The sequence below is a fragment of the Acanthochromis polyacanthus genome, chromosome 6 (assembly GCF_021347895.1).
Source record: "Acanthochromis polyacanthus isolate Apoly-LR-REF ecotype Palm Island chromosome 6, KAUST_Apoly_ChrSc, whole genome shotgun sequence".
NCBI classification, from domain to species: Eukaryota; Metazoa; Chordata; class Actinopteri; family Pomacentridae; genus Acanthochromis; species Acanthochromis polyacanthus.
In genome coordinates this window covers 38,442,313-38,459,137 of record NC_067118.1, presented here as the reverse complement: position 1 = coordinate 38,459,137, position 16,825 = coordinate 38,442,313, and the positions used below count along the sequence as shown (strand labels likewise).

General features: G+C 43.9%; 2 protein-coding genes across 3 annotated transcripts; both read left to right on the top strand.

The window, feature by feature from the left end:
• The first annotated feature begins 493 nt into the window (after window positions 1-493).
• alx3 (ALX homeobox 3) lies at window positions 494-7,876 on the top strand. Of its 2 annotated transcripts, XM_051949897.1 has the most exons (5): window positions 494-735; window positions 2,697-3,024; window positions 6,463-6,737; window positions 6,872-6,997; window positions 7,142-7,876. In XM_051949897.1, the coding sequence occupies exons 1-5, from the start codon at window positions 598-600 to the stop codon at window positions 7,487-7,489; spliced, it is 1,215 nt and encodes a 404-aa protein (XP_051805857.1). In that variant the 5' UTR covers window positions 494-597; the 3' UTR covers window positions 7,490-7,876. The 2 variants fall into 2 exon arrangements, with proteins under 2 accessions (XP_051805857.1, XP_022071074.1); XM_022215382.2 differs by lacking the exon at window positions 494-735 and having other exon boundaries at window positions 2,536-3,024.
• A 2,645-nt stretch (window positions 7,877-10,521) lies between these two features.
• Window positions 10,522-15,191, top strand: rbm15 (RNA binding motif protein 15). Its single transcript, XM_051949894.1, is given in 16 exon segments — window positions 10,522-11,130; window positions 11,133-11,392; window positions 11,394-11,454; window positions 11,457-11,840; window positions 11,843-11,913; window positions 11,915-12,002; window positions 12,005-12,057; window positions 12,059-12,150; window positions 12,152-12,172; window positions 12,174-12,396; window positions 12,398-12,701; window positions 12,704-12,774; window positions 12,776-12,847; window positions 12,850-13,084; window positions 13,087-13,146; window positions 13,149-15,191. Coding segments are annotated over 16 exon segments (2,526 nt in total). The 5' UTR covers window positions 10,522-10,688; the 3' UTR covers window positions 13,238-15,191.
• The last annotated feature ends 1,634 nt before the right edge of the window (window positions 15,192-16,825 follow it).

Here is a 16,825-nt window from a genome sequence, read left to right as displayed (position 1 = left end):
GAGATTTGAGAAACCTATGCCCATCTTAAACGCACCCGCTCTAACAGACATTCTGTTTATTTATGGTGACTGTTTGATAAATGCTGGCAGCTCCACCTCGGCTGCAGGAGGAATAAGCTGAGGGTGTGGGAGGGTAAAAGGTGGCACCGTGGCCGTGATTAACATGACAGCGCTGTCCTTTATTCTACGCTCTAGTGACCCACACATGTTAATCTAAGTCATGTTACCCATAAATGTCATTAGGCCTTGTATCTAAGGTCGCTAATCATTTTGAACTGAAAGGGGCTCTTCCTTTACATGTGAGAAGCGATGTCATTACAGTTTGTGTCCGCATGAATTCTCATTTTGCGGCTTTTGGTGAAGAGAGAAAACTAGTCTGGATTATCTGTATGCAGGTAATTATCATTAGAATTTTTAAATATTTGGTTCATGATTTTTTTTTTTTGCTAGATTTCTCAGCTCTTTTTTCTTTGCTTTTGAAATTCTGTTAGTCAGAATTTGTTGCCATCCTCACATGTTTCTTTTTGCACAGCCGTCTCTCCTACACTTGGATCTGCAGACCGTACGTCCGGACACTTTGATATTTCAGAGCTCCAAATGGAATCAAATGGAGCTTGCGAGGCCTCTCAGACCAAATGGACCTCATGTTTACACACGTGTCCATCATCCGAGGCCTCAGGTATCCAGAGAGATGGTGAGATGTCCCCAAAACCAAAGGCACCGCGTCTGAACCTAGTAAGTGCACAGTGTTTAGATGAGGTTTGTCCAGATCAGAGATAACAAGTCGGCATAAAAAAAAAAGCTTTTTCCCTTTAAAGACACTTTCTCAGGACATTCAGTCAGTTCTAAGCCAGAAACAAAGCATGATTTTTCTGCTTTTGTTTGCAATATTGTTTGAATGATTTCAAGTTTAAAAAAGAAGAAAAAGTACAATGATATTGCAATAATTAGAACTGTATTTCAGTGCACGCTGGAGCTTGTTATGACCTTCACAACTGTTGTTTTGCTGTTTCTATCATCTCTAAAAGACATTCAGTGTGATTTAGTGCAGCCGCAGAAAATCAGCACCATCAGTTAGAGGAGAAGGAAACAGAAGAGAGCTGCAGGAGGCTGTGGTTATGAAAGGGAGCTAAACGAGGCGCTTTTTTCCAATTAAACTGCTTAATTGCAACACTAACAGTAATCTGTTTTTTTGGGCTAAAACTGGGCTTCTGAGAGGATGTGTTACTGTCAAGACTGATGAAATAATTGGAGTCATTTATTGAGGTCAGTAAGAGAGGCTGAAACGTATTGAGACAGAGAGATATTCATTTTAAATATGTAAAGTCAAGTACCAAGAAAATAAGGAATTATTACACACACACACACACACACACACACACACACACACACACACACACACACTATATAAACACACACACACACACACTATATGTATACACATAGATACAAAACTAAATCATAAAAGTATTAAAATTTTAAACAGATTTTATATTTTATTATATTATTATTATATTATATTATATTATATTATCTCCACATTTCCTGATTTGCCAACAGAGCTGGACGCACTAAAACGTTATTTGCATATGGATATATATGCACAGTTACAATTTCTAAAATTATTTCGACGCATGGATTTTTATTCTGCAGTGTCCATTTAAAACCCAAAATATATCACAATGAGGAAACTGTTTTCCTATAAAAGATCTTATGCGTATTTCGTTTGATTTTTGCAGCTTTTTGGATTTTCAAAAATTGTTATTCTGTTTCGTAAAGGTGTTTTTAAAATAATTTTTTATGAAACATTTTTGTCCACAAAAAACGTCAGGTAACAATAAATTGGTATTTTTGCGCTTTAAAAGTTCCTTTCCTGCTTTAGCGGCAGAATGTTACTAATAGTGAGTTTATTGTGTATTTTATTGAATATTATTTAGTAGGATAATGCTTCAAATTCGCCTCTGTGCTATAAAGCGTGTGTGAACTACATATGTTACTGTGCATGCAAAAAAGTTTACTAAAGTCAGAATAACCAGAAAAGGGCGAATCTGTTAACTGCCAGACCAAGCAGCGAAAAATAAAATACCGTAAAGTAAATTACAATTCAATCAAATTTATCTACATTGGAGGGTAAAGGTGAATAAAATAAAATAAAATAAATACATATGCGACCGTTTCATCGTAGTTCCCGGTCGAGTGTTTGTTTTATTCTGTCAGTTATCTGTGCGTAAACGGCACGACGGGAGCCTCCAGTCTGCTCCTGCTGTCCTGCCTGATTTGGTGATTAGACCCATAACGATATATGAAATAGGAATTAAATGGTTAATTGGGGGACAGAAACCACGCGTGATTGAATTTTTGGCGGATTATATCAGACTTGGACACACACACACACACACACACACACACACACACACACACACACACACACACACACACACACACACACACACACGCAGACTTTCCTTCTCTCTCCCACTCTCTCTCTCTTTTACGCACGCACCAATCCCGGTTTCACGGGTCTTTGTTTCTGATCTGTTAAATCCCACCCACTTGACATGAACACAGAAGAGGGAAGAAAAAAAACCCTCTCACTCAGGCGTCCACGCTAACAGCGCCCAGTCGCTGTTTGTCTGCACCGCTTTTGCTGGATCCGTAAGATGGAGACGGAGAGTTGTTTGTCTTTCTCTTCGCAGACCAGCAGGAGGACGCCGGCAAACTCTCCGGGACTCGAGCACGGCGGCTCCGGCTCCTTCCTTCCCTGCGATGAGCTGCAGAAACCCTCGCACCTTCCTCCTCCTCCTCCTCCTCCTCTGCCTCACCGTCTCAGCCTGCGCGGGGATCTGTACGCAGCAGCCATGGGGAGGTTCGGCGACGGCGCGGCGGACTTTACGCACGGCTCCGCGCCGGCAAACCCGCCCGGCTCTCCGTCCAAACACAGCAAGTTCTTGGACAGTATAAACCCGGATCAAAAGGGGGCAGCGATAAGCGGGAAACCGGCGTTTTATGAAAACAACACGGAGGGTGAGTGTAAGGAAATGTATGTGTTAAGAAAGTAAAGAAATGAACCAGAAAACGCGCTAACCGATGAGCAAAAGTGCCAAAAACAACTTGAGTTTTGCTACTTTCTACTTCTATTAATCATACTGATGGAATTTTCTTTATCTTTTACGGAATACAAAGCTCAGTTAACAAAATGCGACTCTAAACTTTACAGAAGTTATTTTAAAAGGCATTGCAAAGTTTTTTTACGCACAAATTTCGTTCGTCATAGAGCACAGCCTTTGCTTTTTTTTAGTTTCAGAATTATAATACTGACCACCCTTCACACAACAGCCTGAAAAATTATTTTCATAAAATAAGAAAGTCATAATATATTTTTATATTGAATATAGTCTTTATCTTTTCAAGTGTTTTTCGAAATTTTTGTAAGAAATTGAAGGGCGCATCCCTGGATCACTTCACCAAACTGACCACTTTTCTTGCACACTTTGTTAAAGAGTCTTTTCAGCCAATAATGAAACAAAAGTGCAAAGGAAATCATGGATGTGATAAAACCGTCAACAAGTTTTCTTTCCCTTGACAGTCCCTGATGTACAGCCAGAGAGGTCAAAGGTCAGACTGGCAGCAAGTTGGGTGTGTCATTAGACTGCTCGTCAGCTCTGCAGGCCAACATTCAGTCTGATGCTTCTCTATTTTTACATTTAAAGTCTTTGCTTCTCATCACAGTTTTTTTTAAACAATGTAAAATTTGACTGAGTTTTGAGACCCTGTGCTCAAATGCTGTCAGACAAAACGGCACAAATGTCCAACTTGGGAGGAAAAGTTCTGTGGATGTTGAACCGAAGCCTGAAGAAATGTTGTGGTCTTCCTCTGTGTTTATTGGTGCTGATGATTCTGCAAAGCAACAGAGGATATCAGCTCTGATAAGGTCTTTGTGATATCAGTGTCCAGAATAATATACAACAGTTTCGTTCAAGTTGTTGCCAAAGACAGCCAATAAATTCAACAGATTTTTTTTCCCCACAATTACTTATGCAAACAATATCAGCTCTCCTCCTTTAAAGCGGATTTTGTTATTTTTCTTTGAAACACTGTTTAAATAAGAGAAGGCTCCTTTTCCTCCCTGTGTCTCACACACACACACACATTTAACAATTATAGCTGTTAGGAGTCCCTTAAAATTCTTTCCTAATTTACTGCAAATTACTGGGAGTGTGTTGGGTTTGCATGCATTGGCAGAATAGATAATGTGTGTGTGTGTGTATGTGTGTGTAGCGACTCACACTAGTTTTCATTTGTGTTTTTGAGTTTCGGCCCTTCAAAGGTGGACTCTTCTTCCTGTTTTGTCTACATTGGGCTGAAGGTTTAGAGATGGTGAGACAGGCCGACACATGAAACACCTTTGGAGCAGCTTCGCACCTTGAACGGTTTTATTTTGTTTTTCACTCTCCATTCTTGCAATTTCAAAATGGAACAAACTCATTTTGCGTGATTTCTCCTGATCATTTAATTCTGGATTTTTTTCTTAGATTTTCTCAATTTCTTGCGTAATTATTTCGTATAATATTTTAGATTTATTTAAATATATTTTAACTTTTTCTAAAACAAGAGAGGTGTAGAATTAATTTTTCCGAGCCAGTATTTGAAATTTAAGCTATGCGTCTTCATTTTCCTCATTGCACAGTTTTAATGACTAAATGTATTTATTTTATTGGTAACATTTTTTTTAGATTTAGTAATTTCTTAGCTATATTTATAAGTCATTTTTAAATATGTGATTTTTACAATGAAAGATTAAAAAAAGCTTTACATGAATACCGCACCAGCAGCCGAATCCACATGCATAATACATTTCTTACATATTAAACAACATGCTGCAAATGCATTACATTATCCTAAATTAAATAGTCTCACATTTAATAGCATAATTTTATGCAGCTGTACATACAAACACTGATTTTTCCCAATAGATGGTGAGATAATATCATTACTATTTTTTTTTTACTTTCCTCCTCTCATAACTTTAGATGAATTTAAAACCAATTAAATTCATTAAGGAAACCGGCTGAATAGTTTGTTTTCAAAGCTGAATCTACACAAATAGAAAATCTTAACGTGCAGAGTGAAAGGTCTGGAAAAGTGCCGTCCACGTTCCTTCCACGACAATCACAGCGCATTAGAACACATCCTCTGGCTCCCAGCATGATATTCCTATACTGTCTGAATTTATCCCCTATTTGCCTTTTCCTGCATTTCACATAGATCTCCAGTTACACTGGAGTGGAGGCAGAGCGGATGTGGCTGTTTGACAAGGTAAAAGCTATTCAGTGTCCCGCGGCCCTCTGCTTGCGACGGAGAATATTTTCAGCATGTGGTGTAAGGTTGGATCTAATGGACATGAGGAAATTAATGCTGCAATGAAGAGGGTTCTCTGTTGGGGCCCCATATTGAATTAGGAGAATAGCAAAGTAGCGTCTCTCTGCCCCCAGTGAGTGAGCGCCTGCAGACAGATGGAGAGTGGTTTTGTTTGGGAGCTCGGGGTTAAACGTAATGAACATGGACAACAACATCCAAACACTGCGGGAGGGAGCGGCCATGTTTATGGTCTGTTAACAGGAAGGACAGTAATGCTTTCACATTTTCCCTTTCTGATGGATGCAAAGGCCACAATTTATGTATTATTAAAGCTTTCATCATACGTTTCAGTGCTGTATCCTAGTTGTCTTTTATTCAGTAGGTTTCCATGAACAAAAAAAACTCAGTGTTGCTTTTTGTGCGTATTCTACTGTGGGCTTTATGTATGCTCCATAAGAGCTGTCTGGGCTAATCAAATGAAATCTGAATTTGCGTTGCTTGTTTGTGTGATTTGCTTTTCAGAGCACAGTTCAGTCTGTTTTGGCAGTTTGAACACTGGAATCAAAATGAGAAACAAGCAAAACATTCACGGTTTTCAGTCATTCCTTATGAGCAAAATGTTTAACGCGGTACCCTGTCCATTGTACTTTTAACTTTGCAACAGTGCACAGAATTGCAATATATTGGTTTAAAAATTTCTCCTCGGTGTGTCAGAATAACGTGGAGGTGAGCTCAAATGTGCGTCAGATCTTTTGTCTGGCAGTGAACAGGCCAGTGGTTGATCATCAAGTTTTTTGCATGGAGGCAACAAATTTGGATTTCCAGCTTTTCTGTATAAAAGTACATTATGTTCTCATCGTGTAGCCCTGTAAAAATAAAAAGTAAAGCTGCAGAATTGTTTTTTGTGTAGCCCAAATCTTTTGGCGACTCTACAAAAGGAATTAACCTGTATAAATCATGTGCGATGAATAGATTTTAAATTTAAGCGACACCTTCTGAAACCAACAAACTATAGGTCGTTGCTGATGAACTGACAATTAAGATGGCAGTATTTGCAGATGATCTTATATGTTTGCCTTTTTTCTGTGTGTGCTGCTGCTTCAGTCAGAGAGAAAGGAGCTCCAAAACCCCTGAGCTATCCTGGGATTGGCTCAGACTGCTGTGGGAAGCTGAAGGAGCCGGGCAGCGGTTTACAGGGAGACTCCATCGCTGACTCCATCGATTTATCGGGCAAGAACAAGAAGCGACGTAATCGCACCACCTTCAGTACCTTTCAGCTGGAGGAGCTGGAGAAAGTGTTTCAGAAGACGCACTACCCAGATGTGTACGCCCGGGAGCAGCTGGCGCTCAGGACGGAGCTCACCGAGGCTCGGGTTCAGGTGTGTTTGAGCAGCAACTTCACATTTGACACCGTTTTTAATTCATAGATATAAGGAGAAGTTAATTTTAGGTCTGAGCAAGATCTGTTGTCTCCTGGAAATGTGTTGTTATGCTGTATTTTTGTATTTGAAAGGTCTGGTTCCAGAATCGTAGAGCCAAGTGGAGGAAACGGGAACGCTACGGGAAGATCCAGGAGGTCCGCAACCACTTTGCTGCTACATATGACATTTCTCTTCTCCCTCGCCACGATACGTACCAGGTAGACTGATGCAGATCTCATTTATCGTACATCTTGTGGCAGTCGCGGCATTGCTTTTTACAAACTCAAAGCAACCTTTGCTTACATTATATTTTAGTTTGATGGATGCCACATGTATTATATCCTCAATCTCTCCCCGTCCAGATGCAGGGCAACCTGTGGCCGACGGCGGCTTCAGGAGGAGGCGGCGGTTCAGGTGCCGGTTGCGTCCTCGGAGCCGACTCCATCCCCTCGTCCTGCATGAGTCCGTACCCCCACCCCCACAGCAACCTGCAGGGCTTCATGGGCATGCCCGCCTCCCCCAGCCACCCGCACCACCACCACCCACCTCACCATCCAGGCATCAACGGCCTCTACTCGCTCCACAGCTTCCCAGGAGGCCTCGGGTCCCACTCCATCGAGGGGCCTGAGGCTGAATACAAGCCGACTGGTCTGGTGGCGCTGCGGATGAAAGCCAAAGAGCCGGGCAGCATCCTCTCCTGGCCGACATGACCACAACAGTGCCAGCTCCCCATTATGCACTGACTGAGCCAAAGCATATAACATTCCTGTCCCAGATATACACCCCCACCTCGGCATATGACTCAAATATTCCCTCGTCGCATTTATGTAAGCCAACCTGAAGACTTTCCACAATTCAGAATGTTTGGGAACAGGAATCTCATCGACATTAAGGAGACAAGTTGAGCACGAAACTCAGCGTACTTACAAGAAGTTCCTTGTTTCCAGTTTTAGTTTGATATCAAAATGCTGACACCAAAGAGGAAGACTTATTTAAGCATGTAAAGCAAATCTAATTGCCATATTATTCCCTGTCATAAAGACATGTCACTTTGTCCTTTATAGTGTGACCTATAATAAAGGCCTCCGTCTACATCAGCTGTCTTGTTCAGTAGGAAACTTTTTTTGAGGGGGAAAAGAGATCAAAAAAGTGGAGCAAAAACAATCTCGGCTACCATTATTTTAGCCCCGACATGACATGCGGTTTTAAGGCAAATTTGCTTTAGTTGTGCCGACATTGCTTCACTTCAAGAGGCCTTCAGGTGACACTTCATGCATCAGGAGAGAATGGCAGGTTCATTAGTGGAAAAGCTAGCCGAGTGACCACACTTCACCGTTGATACAGAAAGTCTCCCGCAGACGGCTGGCTGTGCGTCCATGCAGGCATTTCTCATTCGCGTCTGGCATCGGCGGTCAACCCGACCATCTGAGTAATGACTTAACGTTTATTAGAAGAAATGGGATTTACTGCGGCCTAGAACAGATTTAGTTTGATGATATTATCCACTGAAGCCTGGCCATCTGATTTCTGCTTTTATTTATAAATACATATTATTCATGTGTAGAAGAAGAACACGACATTAATGCATTTCTGTGGTATATTTAGCCTTGCATGCATTCCGAATGCAGTCCTCGTAATTGTTTTCACGGAAAGTCCTTGTTGTGATTTACCCCAAAACAATTTATTCTATTCTATTGAATTGCATAATGCGCGGTACCATCCCATCTGGTGGAAATGACTAAACATATTCATGTCATATGGGCCAACATTTAAATCTCTTTGAGACTGAGAGCTTGAATTTTGAGAGAGAGAAAAAAGAATTCCACTGTTGGACAAAGCCTTTCCGAGCTCCACTCATTCCCCAGGAGTGTACATGGCTTTCGGTAGAATATATTGGCTCATTTTTCTCTGCGCTTGCTTTATCGTGAGCGCCACGCTGGAGTGGATTAGCTGCCGTTCCCTCAGTCTGTGCCGGGCTTTTGCAAGAGCCACCGACATGTGGTTCCAATAGAAGAATGCACAAACCCATCAGAAACACTTTCCACACCCACAGCTTCGAATTCCAGCCAGGCCCTGGGAGGCGGCAGCTCTTACTGCAGTTACATACTCCCCCTGATTAAATCCCAGATTAAGTGGGGAAGATAAGAGGACCTGTCAGTAGGGATAAAGGACTGAGGAGATGGCCATCTTTAGGAAAGCTGAAGAAACAGCAGATGGTGGAACAGTGTTTAATTTAGATATTTATTACATAGGGAGCAAGTTAATTAAATCTCTGTGCACATAAACAAAACAGAAAGTCAGTGGAGTAGGGATTTTGGTTGGTTAATACTTTAACACTGTCAGGACAGGTGTACTAGAGGAGCTCATGGTATTAAATGTGCAGTAAGGCTTGTTAAATTAAAGCTCTAAAATAGTAAAAATAACTACCTAGGGGGACATGCATTTTGATCAAACTGCCATTAAAGCTGCAGTGCTGTGGCATAACCTTTGATCTGTATTAAGTCAATATATCAGGCTACAGAGGGTTTATAGAATTTGTCAGAAAGAAATGAAAAATGTTCACCGGTCGATGCTGGAAGCATTTATTAAGTCGGCATCACCCTGTTTGTCAGGGTCATCGGGTGAAGACTGTCACCGGAGTCTGGAAGTTGCTGTACCAGGCCTCATTAATGGACTGAAAATATGATTTAATGCTCATTAAAATCTGTACAGCTGCCTGCTGGCCACTGCTCCCAGCTTTGATCTCAACAAGATTTATCTTGGACTCAAAGCGCAGCTATTGTGACTCGACAGATAATTGTATTCAACACCCCCCCCCCACGCTAAACAGTGTGGCGGCACAGTGTGACCGGCTCAGTCAAAACAGTGGAGTGAGGTTCAACTGCAGTGGTTTGAGCTGATTAAAGACATTTATCAGTGAAAATTTGTGCAGCAGTTCATCTTCTTCTGGGAAAAAACACACCCTTTAAACATCTAGTGCCATGCTGAGTTGACTGCGCATAGTCAACTGGGCAGAAGCAGAAAAGCAGTGACCTCAAGCAAGTGCTTAGGCCAAAGTTTGACTTGGAAAATGTAGGAAAACAACTCATAGAAAAGCTGAACACCGACTGACTGTTCAGCAAGTTGCCTTCAAATCACCTACAGAACTGAATAATCTAAAATCTGTCAATTTAACCTGAAGGGCATAAAATGGAACGGCAGCTTGCTTTGTGCACACAGACGCTGAGAAAATCCTTATCTACCAGATGCTATTTTTAAAGACAGAGGGACTGTACTTTTTGAGATATACTGCCACCCTGTGGTATTAAGTCTAATTGAAAGCAAAAGCTTTATCTGTTGCTCTTATCCATATTGTTTTTCCTCCTGGAAAAATTCTAGATTCACTTTACTGTCAGAAAATTTGAGCGTAATAGCACACCTGCCATTTGTCTAAAGATGGACAAAATAATAGGACCATATCAGAACATTATAGAGGACACAAATAGGCCTGTGATGAGTGTTATATTTTTCCTGCTCATACTGTAAAGTATTATGTCATGTTAAAGACTCAACTCAATGATAACATGCTGTGTTGGTTATTTGGACCGAATCGCATAATCCTGTGAAGAATTTCAGTTATTCTGTTCACTCGATTCACATGTGAAAAACTCAGAAATAAACATTTTTTTTATCTCAGTGGCTCAGTGGGTGATTGACATGCGCATTAAAGTTTTCCACCCACTTTTCATCCAATCAGGAGCGAGGGGCGGGTTTTCACGATAATCTTTACAAAAATGGCGACTGTTGTTGTTTTGCCGCAGGGTCAGTGAATAAATCCGTTTTTCATTTCAATCATTTTCTGCACTCGTTTGCAGAAACAGCACTAAAAAAACGCCAAGTGTCCCAAGGGTCGACTCCGAGTGGGCTGAGATGAAAGGTAAAGAGCGGTCGCCGATTAAAAAACGCTCCCGGGCCTTGGACGATATTCGAGACAGGGGAGGATGCCACCCGACCAGCAAGAAAATGGGGGCTCTGTCCGTTTCCAGCGGGAGTAATAATGGAAATAGTTCGACGAAGAGCGACGGCGGCTCGACGAGACGGAGCCTGCTCGGTGAGAAAAGAGACCGGGACTTCGACGGTCACAGTCGGGCTGGAAATAACCACAGCTGTCAGTCTGCAGCCGCTAGCTCCGTGGGTAAGAACCACAACCTGAGCCTGACGCTGGATTTAGCCGCGCCGAGGACCACTTCGCGGGGGGAGCAGCGCGTACAGCCGCCCAGCACCGAGAGTGAGTACAAAACGCTCAAAATCAGCGACCTCGGCACCCAGCTGAGCGACGAAGACATAGAGGACGGTCTGTTTCATGAATTTAAAAATTTGGAGACGTGAGCGTCAAGATAAGCCGCAGTAACGACGAGCGGATAGCATTCGTGAATTTCAGGAAGCCAGAGGACGCCAGAGCGGCTAAACACGCCAGAGGCCGGCTGGTGCTGTACGACCGGCCGCTGAAGATCGAGGCGGTGTACATTAACCGGAGGAGAAGCCGTTCCCCCGTGGAGAGAGACTTGTACAGTGCAGCTCAGAGCCACAGACATTTGCAGAGACCCCTGTCGCCCACTGGGCTCGGATACAGAGGACTACCGGCTGCAGCAGCTGGCCCTGGGACGGCTCCCTCCGCCCCCACCGCCCCCTTTACCAGAGAGCTGGAGCGGGACCGGGAGTTCGCCCTGTTTGAAGCCCGGGCTCGTCCTGCCTTCATTGCAGAGCGAGCGGCTTTTCGTGAAGAGGATTTTATTTCTCCAGAAGATGACCAAAGAGCTAATAGGACGTTGTTTTTAGGTAACCTGGACATATCTGTTACTGAAGCAGACCTGAGGAGGGCTTTTGACCGGTTCGGGGTCATAACTGAAGTGGACATTAAGAGACCTACACGAGGACAAACCAGCACATATGGATTTCTGAAATTTGAGAACCTTGATATGGCTCACCGTGCTAAGCTTAGTATGTCTGGCAAAATAGTGGGCCGCAACCCTATAAAGATAGGCTATGGAAAAGCAACACCCACCACCCGTCTGTGGGTGGGTGACTCGGACCCTGGGTTCCATTAGCCGCCTTGGCAAGAGAGTTTGATCGCTTTGCCACTATAAGGACCATAGGACTATAGAAAGGGGGACACTTGGGCCTACATTCAGTATGAAAGTTTAGACGCTGCACAAGCTGCTTGCACACACATGAGGGGCTTCCCGCTGGGGGTCCAGAGAGACGCCTCAGAGTGGACTTTGCAGACACTGAACATCTGTTACCAGCAGCAGTTCCTGCAGCCTCTCCCCATACCACCGTTTGACATGGTGGCCGAGTCATTTGTCCACCGTGCTACACCTGAACCTCTGAGGGGTCAGGGAACGAACTCCACCGCCGCCTTCACTTCAGGGAGAGAGAGCTCTTTCCTGGCACTGAGTGGCCCAACCCAGCTATCCGTGAACGGGTACGTGCCTCACCCTTTGAGCCTCTAGAACATTTGGAACGTGAGCGGCGGACTCGGGAGCCCTGGTCTTTGGAACGAGAGCTACAGGGCAGAGAACCTGCACGCAAGCGGCGTGTGATGGAGGATGGGAGGCATATGGACCACTCCCCTGGACAGCACTGAGAGGACAGTACGACGTAGACGTGCTTCTCCAGATGGCAGCCCTGGAGGCAGCAGCAGAGATGGAGGGCGCTTCAGTGACTCAGAACGCCCTTTGAGGGCCGAGAGAGCCTCCCCGGCCCGAGAGCGTCCACACCAGCCTGGAAAGAGGCGGGCTGAACGGAGACTTAAAAGCCAGAGTCTCTCTGACAAGGGGCCCTCAAGCAACACCATTCAGCAGTTGGAGAGCGCAAGCGCAAAGCAGGCGATGGTGGCAAGGGCCAGCCAGAGAGAACGTTCTGAGAGCAGCTCCAAGGGGGCCAGCCGTCAAGCCGGATGGCACAAAACTCAGTTTTGGCTTGGCAAGGCATGCTGCTGCTGAAGAACAGCAACTTTCCCGGCCAACATGCACCTGCTGGAGGGTGACCACAGCGTAGCCAGCGACCTGCTTGTCGACAGCACGACCGGGGAGGCAGAGTGAGCGAGCTAAAGATCACGCAGCGTCTCCGTCTGGACCAGCCCAAGCTCGACGAGTGTCCCGGCGCATCAGAGGTGCAGTCCCGGCGGCTACGCCATCCTGATGGCAGTCCTGGAACCACCGACGATACATCTTCATCCGACCCTGCAGCATCAACCCAGCGGCCGCTTCGTAACCTGGTGTCCTACCTCAACCAAAAACAAGCAGCTGGAGTCATCAGCCTGCCTGTGGAGGGAGCAGAGATAAAGACAACACGGGGGTTCTTCATGCTTTCCCTCCCTGTGATTTCTCCAGCAGTTCCTGGATTCCTCTGCCAAAGCTCTGGCAAAAAGTGAGGAGGACTATCTGGTCATGATTGTGGTTCGTGGAGCATCTTAAAAAAAAAAAAATCACAATACACTAAGTTCAAGTGGAATAAAAAAAAAATCTGCGTATGTCAGTAACTATTGCATGCTGTTGGTTCTGCATCATGGGGTACACTAGTATGGTTCTTGGAGTGTTGTATGTTGCCATTAATCCACTAAAAGGACAAACAGTGCCCTCCTGCAAACTAAAAGGGTGTGTGTTTCTGAAATTCCTTTTCAAAGAGTGTATGAATTGTTCAGAGTCGCAAACCTGCAGTAAGTCAGCCAGAATGCTGTAAAATGGTTAAATGTAAGCAGTATTTGAAGAATTTAAGTCCAGTCAGTTCAATTCCAGTTTAAATTCTGAACAGATAAGACATACAAAACATTGTTTGCTTCATTTAAGGTTAAAAACCTAACTGTCCAATTCTGTTACAACAAACAAAGAACATTGAAATGGAAGGAGTGGACACAATAAAACCTCCATTATAGTGAAAACACAAACAAGTACAGTGTTAACTATTGATGGAAAAGCTTAAAGTCAAATCTGTTCTGGGCTGTTATATTATTTTATACGGTGCAGGTGGTTTTATTGTGTCGCCTCCTTTCAAGGTATTTACACAAAGGAACCAGAAGACTTCCTTTCTCAAAGCTTTGAATTACAGTGCAATAATATGTTGACTTTTATCACTTTTTGATGGATGAAGACAACGTGAGCATGACAGTTTTCAATTAAGGTATTGAAGGTGTAGTGAATGGAGGAAAAAAAAAACTGGTAACATTTGAAGGTCAAAACATCGCCACAACTCTTCCAGTGAACCACACCCCGTTTCCCCAAATGATGTCCTGTCTCACATATATTCCTATGCTAGCAAAGTAGCATAAAAACTCTGATGAATGGAGTGTGTGTCTGTGCTGAAAAAAGGGTTGTGCGATGCGTTTTCATTTTGATGCAGCTCACTCTGGTCTGCCTGTGTGCAGTTCTCAAATTTGGCAAAATGTAAAGGTCAAAATTTTGAAGTTCTCTTAGACGGCAGGTCAAACGTTTGAGGTTACAGGCTATGTTGAGGTTCATTGTTTGGATTGAGTGTGTTTGTGTTGTGTTCCTCAGACTTTGAACACCAAATGCAAGATAGACAATGTAAACTAAATTGTCATGTCAACTCTGTGTGGAATGCTGAATACTAACAGATATGAAACCTTCGCCAGGGAACAGCCCGTAACACCATAGCTTTAGTAAAGCAAATACTAACACCTTTTTTCCATATTTTTTTTCTTAATATTCTATTTTGTGCATCTCTACCTTAGAAATGGTTGTGCAACGATCAAACTACATTAGTAACAGATAAAAAAAGCTTAGAGGGTTTTGTGTTATTTGACATTCTGTTTTGATTATTTCCCTGAAACCAGTCGGTCACCAAGAATAATCAGAATCAGTAAAATGCTGGTACAGTGTAACAAACCTGCTGTTTGTTCACTAAGTAGGTCTGTGTAGTTTTAGAGTTTTAGAGGTACCTTAAGAGTAAATCATTTAAATTTTAGAGGGCTGAATTTGCCAGTATTTCACTCATGCTTGCACATTTCCCCCTGTTTTGTTTTGTCATGCAGTAGTAGCCCACCGTGAACTATGATTTGCTGAGTTTTTGGTTTAACATGTATTGAAAACAGTCACATGTGGGAAAACTGTTGTACACCACGCCCACTGCAACGTTTGGACTCCTGAGGAGACGAGTGCAGAGCCGCAAACCTCTGCAGAGAAGGCGAACCTAGTGTTTGTGAGTCCTCACTGATGAGGCAGCTTTTAAGTTGTGTAGCCCATCCGCACCTGTGATGACTTCTGTTTTAAATGGAAAATTGAGCAATGTACACTTTGATGTCATGGGAAAGGAAAATCCGTAGAGCCCGTGCGAACCTGTTCACGTACCTGCAAAGTGCGTTTGGGCACTTAATGTGACCGATTGTCAATAAATTGTTCATTTGAAGGGAAACCTGTTTCTTCGATGGAAGTGAATTGAAGAAACGAGCTGCCATGCCTTATTGTGTTTCGAAGGAGTTGTCACTTGAAATTTTGTTTCCGCACACAAGAGGGGAGACGATTTGCAGTGTGTTTTAGCACCAGCGAAGAGAGACCCCTGTTTCGTGTGAGGATCGCTGTTTGCTTACAGGCCGGTTCTGAGCTCCTAAGTTGCCCGTCATAAATTACTTTCCTCCCTCACGATCCCCCGTTATGTCCTCAAACTGTTCCTGCTGGCATGCGAGCACCTGATCAGGACCGAGGAGCCTCAGCTGCCCCTTGTTTTACAGCCAGAGTCCAGTTTGCGGTGTGAAACGGTGGCAGAGGCGGTGCAGTTTGGGAAGCGAGGGCCAGAGCAAACGGCAGCAGCGCACGCCTGTATCCTGTTCTTTCCTGTGTCATTGCTCAAAAGGTTTCATGTGCATTGTTCCCGGTTCTGAATAGGAGGCGAGGGAAGCTCCATCACCGGCCGTCACACACTCCGCTCGGGAGATTGTGGGTGACGCTGAAATTTCCATAGCATCTCCAGTTCAAGCTGTCTCGCTGCAGAGGCCAAGCTGAACCACTGGGCTCATTTGTCTTTATTGTACTTTGCCCAGTTATGATTTGATTTGACTAAATGATTGAATGAGGGAAGAGGATTGGCCCGAGCCTGAGCTAGGAATATTGTTGACCCCCGTCTTTGTGCTCTCCTCTGATTGAACCCACTCCGAGGAGACGAGTGAAGACGAGTGTTTGCTTTCCTGAAGCCGTCCTGTGACGTCATCTGAGGTCTGCTGCAGCATGGAAACGAAATGCAAACAGGCCAGATTGTTTACCCTTTTTCTTTTTTTTGACATCGCTGGAAGGAATCCACGCCGCGGACCTCGCCCTCCCCCACGTTCTTCTAGGAGACTTGTTTATTTTGCCAGCTCCCTTTTTAAGTTTTAAGGCCACTTTACACAGCAAAAGAAAGTTTTCCATTTCCTCCTGCCATCCATTTTAGCCGTAGCAGTATGAAAACAAACGCTGTGTCCTGTGCTGAGAAGGACGCCTTGCTGCAGCAGAGAAACATTGCCATCTTGAGGACCGCGGAGCACCTGCTTTCCTGTCGAACCACCTGACGCCCAGGACGGAGCCGGTATCACTCTGCAGCTGCTGTTTAGAAGCGGCACGATGGTGAGTAAGGTGAACGAGCGCAGCCTGCCAGGTCTGTATCGGTGGCTTAGGCAGCAGCGGTGAGTATCCAGTGACAGCACCACATGTTTTCCACTAACACATGCAAAATGGTTTTCAGACAAAGTATTTACAGAGGGTTGTTTTCTTTTACACTCATGTCAATTGGCACAAATCCCAAAGGCCAGGATAAGAAAGTACATTATATTATATTGCATGCTGTGCTGCTTTAACCACAGTCAGCTCAGCAACAGGATTTGTCTCCAGTAGTGGACATTTCTTAGACTTTAATTGATACTCTTTTGGTGACATTTACATTCTGAGATGTTTGTTTAAACTCTTTTTTTGTTTCTGCAGCCATCAAACTTTTTGCTACATTAGAAACAAAATTCTGCACATTTTGTTCTTTCTGTAGATCAGCAGAGATTTCTGACTAAATGGGGGTTTCTATCG